The sequence below is a fragment of the Carassius auratus genome, unplaced genomic scaffold (genome assembly GCF_003368295.1).
Source record: "Carassius auratus strain Wakin unplaced genomic scaffold, ASM336829v1 scaf_tig00037076, whole genome shotgun sequence".
Lineage (NCBI taxonomy): Eukaryota > Metazoa > Chordata > Actinopteri > Cypriniformes > Cyprinidae > Carassius > Carassius auratus.
In genome coordinates this window covers 1-10,223 of record NW_020526355.1, presented here as the reverse complement: position 1 = coordinate 10,223, position 10,223 = coordinate 1, and the positions used below count along the sequence as shown (strand labels likewise).

The 10,223-nt window shown below is 35.2% G+C and overlaps 2 protein-coding genes across 5 annotated transcripts; one reads left to right on the top strand and one right to left on the bottom strand.

The window, feature by feature from the left end:
* Nucleotides 1-291: 291 nt before the first annotated feature.
* On the bottom strand, nt 292-5,542 carry LOC113082896 (lung adenoma susceptibility protein 2-like). Of its 4 annotated transcripts, none has more exons than XM_026254307.1 (8): nt 4,882-5,542; nt 3,471-3,754; nt 2,600-3,319; nt 1,631-1,784; nt 1,384-1,450; nt 1,131-1,313; nt 674-738; nt 292-596 (listed from the first exon to the last, which is right to left on the bottom strand). In XM_026254307.1, the coding sequence occupies exons 2-8, from the start codon at nt 3,727-3,729 to the stop codon at nt 452-454; spliced, it is 1,593 nt and encodes a 530-aa protein (XP_026110092.1). In that variant the 5' UTR covers nt 3,730-3,754; nt 4,882-5,542; the 3' UTR covers nt 292-451. The 4 variants fall into 4 exon arrangements, with proteins under 4 accessions (XP_026110092.1, XP_026110094.1, XP_026110095.1 ...); XM_026254309.1 differs by having other exon boundaries at nt 674-726; XM_026254310.1 differs by having other exon boundaries at nt 683-726.
* A 384-nt stretch (nt 5,543-5,926) lies between these two features.
* Nucleotides 5,927-9,896, top strand: LOC113082897 (lysosome membrane protein 2-like). Its single transcript, XM_026254311.1, has 4 exons — nt 5,927-6,128; nt 7,022-7,180; nt 9,285-9,429; nt 9,624-9,896. The coding sequence occupies exons 2-4, from the start codon at nt 7,038-7,040 to the stop codon at nt 9,870-9,872; spliced, it is 537 nt and encodes a 178-aa protein (XP_026110096.1). The 5' UTR covers nt 5,927-6,128; nt 7,022-7,037; the 3' UTR covers nt 9,873-9,896.
* The last annotated feature ends 327 nt before the right edge of the window (nt 9,897-10,223 follow it).

Here is a 10,223-nt window from a genome sequence, read left to right as displayed (position 1 = left end):
AATGGGCCTTTTGTGTACAAAGAAAACGTCTTAGATCTTTGAGTTCAGCTCATGAAAAATGGGGGAAAAAACTAGTGTTGTGTTTATAATTTAGTTCAGTGTAGATCCAGCAGAATAAGATCTGATGATTTGGATTCAGCTTTCGCAGTCTTTAGTAACTGAAACCCGACTGGTTAACGTCCAGTTTGTTGTTCTGTGAAAGAAACAGTGATACCTGGTTGAAAACAACTCGGTTTGAGTGTTTTTACTATAAATGGAGGGTTAAAGACTTGTCTATAAGAAAAGTGATATAAAACAGCTTTGAAACGGCTTTTCTCAATAGTTTATTTACATTTTTTATCTTTCATGAGGTTTTAAAGATCCTTTAAAGCAGGATCAGCTTTTTAAGCTAATATGATCAATGAAACCTCTGTATCTGTAGGATAATAAGAAAGAGTCTGTGATTTCTGATTCACAAGTGTTTATTGATTCTGGCCCGGTCTGTGATATTAGCTACAGGAGTGTCTGTACAGTCTGTCCCATCATGCTCTGCGCTGGCCTTCCTCTCGTTCATGTCGTCCACAAGTGTTTTCAGTCTGTCCAGGTGATGAAGAGCTCTGAGGAAACAGATCAAAGATCAAAAACACCGGACAAGCTTGAGTTCATGATTCGAGATCCACGCTGCTTCACTGACCCTCCTGACCTCTGTAATGACTCCACATTTCCCAGGTCAGCTTCTTCTGTTTGCTGCTCAGGAACCTTAAAAAAACAAATATTTATTAGGTCATCAATTACACCAAACATCAGCTTCTGAGTTTACATCTCACAAATCCAAGAAAAAAAAAAAGGTAATTATGATTTTTTTTTACTTTCACAGTTTGGACTTTTATCTCAGAAAAAAAGTCTTAATTATGAGATATAAAGTCGGAATTGTAAGAAAAATGTCTGAATTAATTATCTTTTTAGACTGTGGATTCCATATCTATACACAAAGTATAATAATATTGCTCATTTATGAACTGTGCGTTGTTTTCTATGTAGCCTCATGCATAAAAAGTCCTTCTTCTAGCATTCTCACTAACATTTCCACATTTCCACTCAATGAAACGGACAGCTTTGTCAACTATAGCAGGAGTAACGGCTCCATTCACCGGCTCCGGTGCGTCTCTCTCCAGATGTGCGGCTGAAGACGCAGGGGTTTTGGCGTCGCTGGAGGCGTGTGATTGGCTGATCTTGTGCTCGACGGCCTGCAGGCGGAACAGCATGTGTTTGAGCGCCTCCACCGGACCAGGATGCTTTCTGCTGCTGTATCCTGACGAACAGGAAGCTGCAGACTGGACACAGACAGGTTTACACTGAGTTTAGATGACCAGAAGACATCCTAATGACTGTCACACACTGTACCTTGCTCCTCTGAAGCTCCTCGGGCGCTGGAGGTTCATCAGCGCCACCCACTGGCACTGGAGGTTTACTACAGACGGTAGGACATGATTTATATTTAATAGATGGTTTTATTCAAAGCATTTACACATGCATTCAATCATGCATTCCCTGAGAATCAAAGCTATTACCTTTGCATTGCTTTCAAGAACCAAAAACACATTTTTGACATGAAATAATTAAGTTTCAGTGTAAAAACAGCATCACTCACAAGGTCACGGGTGGATTGTCCCAGGATCGGTCCGCGTCCAGAGCGTCCTCCGTGTCTCCTGAACTGTTGAGCTCCTTCAGCGGCTCACAGAGAGAGAAGGAAGGAGAGTTTAACATCTGCTCGGCTCTGAAGATCAGAGGAGCAGTCTTATCATCTGACCAGAGAGAAGCAGAAGAAGAGACCAGAGAGGAACGATGTGAGGCGGCGTGGTGTCCAAAACTAAAACTACATATATCAAACACATTTTCATTCATAGAATTAAAGTAAACACATGAAACCTTTCCTAAGATTAATTCACTTAAATACAGTTCAATTACACATTTTCATGGAGTTTAATCTGAAGTACTAAAATTACTAAACCCCCCCCAAAATAATGTATAAAACAAACAGTAAAAAAAAAAAAAAAAAAATTGAAACTTATAAAAAAACACTAAGTTAAAATAAAATCTCCCTTTTTTAAATTAAATTTACAGAAATTTGGAAAAATCGGATATTATTAATAGACATATTAAATATACGGAGTATATTATTAAACAAAACATATTAATACATTACTGAAATAATGTATAAAAAAAGGAATTTAAAAAAGTTTTTCTGTTTGTTGCCGAGCCAATATTTATAATTTTCATTTAATTTAATGTTAAAGTACTAAAATTACAAAACTGAATAAACAAACAAACAAAACAAAAAAAACATGGTTGTCAAACATGGAAAAATTTAAAATATAAACATAAAAACTAATAAAATATTAAAGATAATATTAAATAGGAAAAATATTATTAAACGGTCTCTTTCCAAGACATTTCATTTTCATTTAGTTTAACGCTGCATCATTCATTCATTAAGCCCAAGAACTAAATTACTAAACCTGAAATAAATAAACTACACCATGAAAGTGAGTACAAACACTAATACATAAAACTTCAAAAATACGTCATTTTATTTCCATTTCTGTTGTAACTGGCAGACCTTTGAAAAGCGGTCCTTCATGAATCGGTCGTCTCTTTGCTGCCTGGAGTTTCTGCTCAAACTGTAAACGCAGATCTCTCAGACTGCTCTGACCGATGGACTGGGATCCATACGGCCCTCCTGCATGACCTTTGACCCCTCGCTGACCTCCAGAATCTCCACTGGACTCTTCCAGTTCTCCCACCCATGAAGGGACTCTGTGAGGAAGAGGACGGTCGCTCTGTTGACCTTCTGAGGATCCTTCACACTGTCTCAGCCACTCCGGATACTTCAGCTCAGGAACGCTGGACATCCCCGAAAAATCCATTTCAGATTTCTGGCTGGTCATCCAGCGCGGGAGATGCCTGGATCTGGGTGGAAGCGTCCGATTGGCTGGCGGGATGTCAGGGGGAGGAGCTTGACATTGTGACTGCAAACTGTCCGTCAGTAAATCATCCACAGGACGGGGTTTCCTGCTCGCTGCTGTAACTGGACGCTGTACGGAGTGTTTATGGGACATAATGGACCGGGAGTGTGACCGGGAGCTGGAGTTGAAGCTCAATCCCATCGGAAAGCTCCCAGAGCGGGAGAGGAGGGCCGAGGTGCGGGTAACGGGGAGAGAGCCGTCATTCGGGAGAACCAGGAGGTCATCAGTGGTCATACTGAGCCGGTCCGAGTCTCTGTTCCGGACGGGAATGTTCAGGAAGACCAGCTCTTCATCCGTCAAACTCGTCTTCAGCACTGCAAATAAAAACACTGGATGATATGAATGAAATCAAGAGAACTGACACAGCTGATCTGTTAAAATACATTTAGGTAAAGACAGTGTGTTGTTCATAACCCAGAATATTCCTTAAAACATGACTGATGTGCAGTGACTGTGCTGGGTTACCGTCTCTGTTTCTGGGACGAGGTTTTGTCCTCTCTTTGGGCAGCTCTAGTTTCCCGGTCGTGGTCTCAGCGTCTCGTAGACTCCTCTGGAAGTCAGTGATGTAAGCGTCCAGCGCCTCAGACGCAGAGATGTAGTGTCTGTCTCTGTATTTGATGAAGGGGACGGGCTCCGGGTGTAAGGAGCTCTGCAGGGGTCCGGAAGAGGCCAGCAGCGACGTCACACTCGACTCGGGAGACATCAGACCGTCTTCAGACGCCATCCTCACACGCTGCACTCATAGCACTCTGCAAAAACACATGCATTTACATTAATGTGCCATTAACACACAGGATGCATGAAGCATGGAGAAATGTTACAAGATATTCCTAGCTATGAAAAAAATAGTAGTGATAAAAAATAACTGTCATCCAATAAAAGCATGTATAAGTTGTAAGACATTTTTAACTATAAAAAATAATTAAACAATGTAACCACTGAAAGTATGTATTGAAGTCACATGACATTTATGACTATGCTTAATCAAATTTAGTAATAAAAATAAGCTTAATCGACATAAATGTATTAAAATAAAAGTACAAATGTATTAAAATAAATTAAATATTTAATGAATAATACATTAAACAGGTCATTACTGTTATAATTATTAGTATAAAAAATGCCATTAAAGTAGTCATTTTATTCTGCACATATCTATAATACAATAATTATGATTTAATTTTATTCTAAAATGTTCTAAAAAATATTAATAATAAAAAATAATTAAAATTTTATAAATAATTGAAAAAAAATGTAACCACTGAAAGTATGTATGGAAGTCACATTTACAACTGTGCTTAATTAAATTTTGTAATAAAAAATGAGCATAATCGAAATAAATGTATTAAAATAAATATAAAAAAATCTATATTTTAATAAATAAAATATTAAATAAATAATACATTAACCAATACATTACTTTTATAATGATTAGTATAACACATGCGAATATAAAAGAATTTCCATATCTATAATATTCCCCACTATTTTATTCTACACACATCTATAATACAATTATTATTATGTTTTCCAACATTTTAATAGTCTTTAATATTTTAGAGTGGGATGATCATATTTTGGGGACCGTGACATGTACAAAGACTGCTTCAAATAAATAATAATAACAGATTATTAGTTTGGGAAGATTTTTCAATACTTTAAGTTCGTGTTTGAAAGGAGTTTCGGGTTTTTCTGTTTCTGTTGCATAATTATGGCTGAAAGAGATTTATTAATATATACCATAATGAGTGGAATGTGTTTAATGATCAAGACAGAGTCTGATAAATAAAGACGAATGTGACTGCGGATGTTATGAATCGATTTTGACTTTCGTTTCCTACATCAAGGTTGAATTCAGCAAAAAAACGAAACTCACCAGATGAATCCAGTGCAGATCACGAACAGAAAGCGAAAATGAGAGTAAATTAAAGTAAAAGTGATCAGAAGAATCTGTACATACACGTCCACTAAACATTCAACACAAAACTCAAATCACTCAGACAACCGCCGCCAGCAGCTCTGCGCATGCGCACTGAGTCACGTGACCTAATCTAGACGCTCTAGTCTATGCGCGCTAGCTGTTCCACTCAGACGAGCTCTTACGAGTCACAAGACTTCTCAAAATGTTCTACGCTCTTTAGCTGTGCCACTCAAATTACATCAGTAAAATGGTTTGGAAACATAACGAAATTTGATTAACTTATGCAGGTTTTCAAAATCACTCTAGACATGACAGGAAAGCAATAATAAATGGTTGAAATTGTCGATTTATGCCACAGTAATTCAGGTGAATGTGAAGGTCCGTCGAAACTAATGAGTGAGGGTCTTAATGAACATCCTATCAGAATCAAACAGAGGGAATAATAATAATGTGGTATAAAAGTTCCTGACTCATGAGTGGGCGGCGGTTCTTTCATTTCTTGCTAGAAATAGAGTAGATAGGATGGTAAACAACGCGAAAGCACTCAATATGGGCTTGTCGCTAAGCTACCGGATTCACTAGACCTGTAATAATTTATAATAATAACTACTTTAATTCTTTACTGTGTATTTTCAATTTAAATATCAATTAAAATATTTTTTTCGAGTGTAATTTATTTCCGCGCTGTCACGTGCTACCTGATACTTTACTCATCGCTGATCGGCTTCGTCATCAGCGGTTACAGCGTATATACACGTCTTTTTGGAACAGAATGAAATATCGTATTTTCTTTTTCATGTCGTGTAACAATCATTTGGATTACGATTTCTAAAATGATTATACTTTGCAGAGGACTCATGTGTTGTAATAACACAAACCCCGTCGCGAGTTTTGAACGGGTTTCTATGGAGGATCGTCTCGGTGAGCCGTCTAGCGCCCCCAGCAGGACACACACGTTGCGTCTCGATACAAACTCCATGTTTTGTTCCTCTCTGTGTGCTGCTGTTGACTGCTGACACATGTAAACACCCTTGAGTCCGGCTCAGGTGCTCTTTGTCTTTGTCCGTGGCTGTCATCGGATCATGCTCCGGTCCTGCTGTGTTTACGGCGCAGGGATCCTCTGCGTGCTGCTTTTAATCGCCGGGATTGCGATGGCTTTGACGCACGTCTTTCAGAAGCTCATAAACAAGACAATAAAAGAGGTCCGTGAGTATCAGTGTGTCTTCATAAGTTCATATGTTGTTTTCATATCATAGTTATGTTGTGTTCCTCATACATATGCTTTGACTTTAATATATATAATATAATATTTAATTACAATACAATAGTATATTGTGTATTATTATTATTATTATTATTATTTATTATTATTATTTTCTCCTCACATAATATTATAGAATATTATACACCGTATTAATTTATCATGGTATTTAAATTCTATTCATGAGCATTAGAATCTGGCATTATTTTGAAATGTATATTTATCGTAGATTATATATAATATTGTATAACGTCCTATAGAAATACAAACATATGCTACATGTAAAATTATAGCATGTATTATAATTTAATATATTTTATAATTTCATCATATTATGTTATATAGTAATATTAAATAACCCAAGCATTATTATTATCATTAATTATTATTTTCAACTCACATAATATTATCGTAATACCCTAATTGTAAAATTATAAAACATGAATATCATTCATATTCATTCACCATTGTATCTGCATTGTGGTTATGAAAATGCCATGCATATGTTAATTTTTTTTTATGAGTTTAAAAGAATGTTGACACAAATTGGTATTGAATTAATATCATATTAATATGCAATATGCTTCTTCAAGGAGATCAATTACATAATAATACCATGTCCAGAATCTTTTTATTTTTTATTTTTTGTTGTTAATGCCTTTTATGCAGATTTTTCTAAATGTGCACTTGGGGTTGGATATGAAAATGAATTATATGATATTATGAAGTTATATAAAGCAGCTGTATGTGTTTCTGTTCCTAAATTGTTTTAGAAACAATGAGTTTGTAAAATAACTTTGGTCATCACTGCACACAATTCACTTTCCCTTACAGCAAATAGTCCTTGAAAATGGAACCGAGGCGTTTTCGGTGTTTCAAAACCCACCGCCGCCAGTTTACATGCAGTTTTACTTTCTTCAATCTGACCAATCCTGCTGAGGTTCTGAACGGAGACAAACCCTTCGTCCTGCAGGTCGGCCCGTACACATACAGGTCAGTGATGACACTAAAAACATGCCTCATCTTGTTTTCCTCCTGATGTGTGACGGATGGGAAGGAGATTCACATGACTCTGGGTTTGCTGTAGCTTCCTCTTGCACACAGCTTGCACAAGTTTCTCTTGATGACACATCAGATATTCTGTGTTCCTGAAAACCTTAACACATCAGGGGCTTCTGTATTTGTTTATCTGAAGCCACAAGGAAAACCCTAGCAACCACAGCAGTCTGTCTGAAAGACTTAAAACCTGTACAGCTTTCAAAATGCTTCCGACTTAAAACTGGTTCAAACTTTTCAAGTTTTAAAATAGCTTCTAGAATAAATTGTTTTAAAAATCTCAAAACTGCTTTAAACTTTTAAAACTGTGTTAAAAACTGATTCAAAATAAAAATGCTTTTAGAAACAGTTTTTTAACTTAAACCTGATTTAAAAAACTACTTCAAACTTCAAGCTTATAAAGCCTAAAAAGGCTTTTATAAATGCTTAAAACTGCATTAAAAATGGCTTCAAATGTAAAGCCTTTTAAAACTGCTTTAGACTTAAAACTACTTTTAAAAACTGCTTCTAACTTCAAGTTTTTAAACTTTAAACTGCTTTTTAAAACTGCTTCAAACTTCAAGCTTTTAAAACTTTAAACTGCTTTTAAAACTGCTTCAAACTTCAAGCTTTTAAAACTTTAAACTGCCTTTAAAATGCCTTCAATGTGAAGCTTTTAAAACTGCTTTAGACTTAAAACTACTTCAACTTCAAGCTTTTTAAAACTTAACAGCTTTTTATAACTGTTTCAAAATTAAAACTTATTTCAGAGTTCAAGCTTTTAAATCTGATTCAAACTTAAAAATGTTTTTTAAAACTGCTTAAAACTTAAACTGCTTCAAAAGCTGCTTCAAACTAAAAACCTGCTTTCATATTTCAAGCTTTTAAACATTGCATCCAATCTTTAAACTGCTTTTAAAATGGCTTTAACATTCAAGCTTTTAAAAGGCTTCAACCCTAGAATTACTTTTTAAAACTGATTCAAACCATAATATGCTTTTTGAAACTGCTTTTAAACTTAAAACTGCTTACAACTTAAAACTGCTTTCATAGTTCAAGCTTTTGAAAACCGCTTCAAACTTCAGGTTTTAAAATTGCATTCAATCTTAAACTGCTTTTAAAATGGCTTTAACTTCATCTTTTAAAACCGTTTGAAACCTAGAATTGCTTTTAGAAAAATTACAATGCTTTTTAAAAACTGCTTCAAATTTCAAGCTTTTAAACTTTAAACTGCTTTTAAAAGCTGCCTTCAAACTTCAAGCTTTTAAAACTTTAACTGCTTTTAAACTGCTTCAAACTTCAAGCTTTTAAAACTTTAAACTGCTTTTAAAAATAGCTTAAAATGTGAAGCTTTTAAAACTGCTTAGACTTAATACTACTTCAAACTTCAAGCTTTTAAAACTCAACAAGCTTTTATAACTGTTCAAAATTGTTCAAACTTATTTCAGAGTTCAAGCTTTTAATCTGATTCAAACTTAAAAAATACTTTTAAAAACGGCTTAAAACTGCTTCAAAAGCTGCTTCAAAATGAAAACTGCTTTCTTATTTCAAGCTTTTAAAATTGCATCAATCTTTAAACTGCTTTTAAAATGGCTTTAAACTTCAAGCTTTTAAAAGGCTCAACCCTAGAATTGCTTTTAAAACTGATTCAAACCATAATATGCTTTTGAAACTGCTTTAAACTTAAAACTGCTTAAAATTTAAAACTGCTTTCATAGTTCGAGCTTTTGAAACCGCTTCAAGCTTTTAAAATAACACCAGTCTTAAAACTGCTTTTAAAATGGCTTTAAACTCCAATCTTTTAAAACCGTTTGAAACCTAGAATTGCTTTTAAAACGAATTACAATGCTTTTAAAACTGCTTTAAACTTAAAACTGCTTACGACATCAGGTGTTTCTTATAAACACCAGATATTCTGTGTTCATTAAAACCACATACAACCTCAGGTTTTAGTAATTATTAGTCCTGAATCACATGACCTGTTGTTTTAAATAGCTCAACTCCATGACAGTGTTATTTTCATTAGTCAATATGAATGTCACATTTGCTTTTCCTCTTTCAGGGAGTATCGGCCGAAGGAGGAAGTGAAATTTCTGGACAACGGGACCAGAGTTCAGGCTGTCAATCCGAAGACGTACGTGTTTGAGCCCAACATGTCACGCGGATCTGAGGACGACATCATCCGAACGGTCAACATCCCTGCTGTGGTGAGACCGTGACCTCTGACCTACTAAAACCAAAGAGAAATAAGAGCATGTCATGTGTTTAATGGGTGAATCTTGTGACAGCGTGTCACATTTCACCCTAAAATCAGAACAAAAAAGAAGAAATTATGTTTGGATACACAAACATTTAATCTGAGATGAGATCATTGACTGTGTATGGTTGTCTTTGATTTCAGACTGTGATGGAGAAAACCAAAGATCAATGGTTCGAAGGCTTAGTCAGTGCCTTGATGAAGTCAATAGGTGTTGGTGTTTTTGGGACGTTCAGGGTCGGTGACCTGCTCTGGGGTTATGAAGATCCACTGCTTAAACTAATCCAGAAATTTATCACAATGGATGACCACTTTGGACTTTTTTATAATGTAAGTGGGCGTGGTGTTTGCTGTCAATCATCACCAGAACTAGTGCAAGTTTCATACCACTAACACTAATTAGTAACGTTAAACTGATTAAATATGACTGTATTAGACTTTATTTTCAAATAAATACTGTTCTTTGAACTGTATATTCATCTGTGAGTCCTGGAAAATGAAATGTATTACAGTTTCCTCATAAATATTGAGCTGATTTCAACATTGATAATAATCAGAAATGTTTCTTGAGCAGCAAATCAGTGCATTAGAATGATTTCTGAAAGAATAAGTATCATTTTAACATGTATTGCATAGAAAACATCTATTATATCTATTCTATTATAACTCTAATGATTTTCACAATTTTTACTGTATTTTGATCAAATAAAAGCAGCCTTGGTGAACAAAAGAGACTTCAGTGTT

Bases quoted from the DNA above. Each gene is read 5' to 3' on its own strand.
- LOC113082896 (XM_026254307.1), bottom strand. From the start codon at position 3,729: ATGGCGTCTGAAGACGGTCTGATGTCTCCCGAGTCGAGTGTGACGTCG. The intron at 1,785-2,599 runs GTCTGCCAGTTA...CTCTCTGGTCAG, and splicing joins TGAAGGACCGCTTTTCAAAG to ATGATAAGACTGCTCCTCTG. The intron at 1,451-1,630 runs GTGAGTGATGCT...TACCGTCTGTAG, and splicing joins GACAATCCACCCGTGACCTT to TAAACCTCCAGTGCCAGTGG.
- LOC113082897 (XM_026254311.1), top strand. From the start codon at position 7,038: ATGGAACCGAGGCGTTTTCGGTGTTTCAAAACCCACCGCCGCCAGTTT. The intron at 7,181-9,284 runs GTCAGTGATGAC...TTCCTCTTTCAG, and splicing joins GTCGGCCCGTACACATACAG to GGAGTATCGGCCGAAGGAGG. The intron at 9,430-9,623 runs GTGAGACCGTGA...CTTTGATTTCAG, and splicing joins CGGTCAACATCCCTGCTGTG to ACTGTGATGGAGAAAACCAA.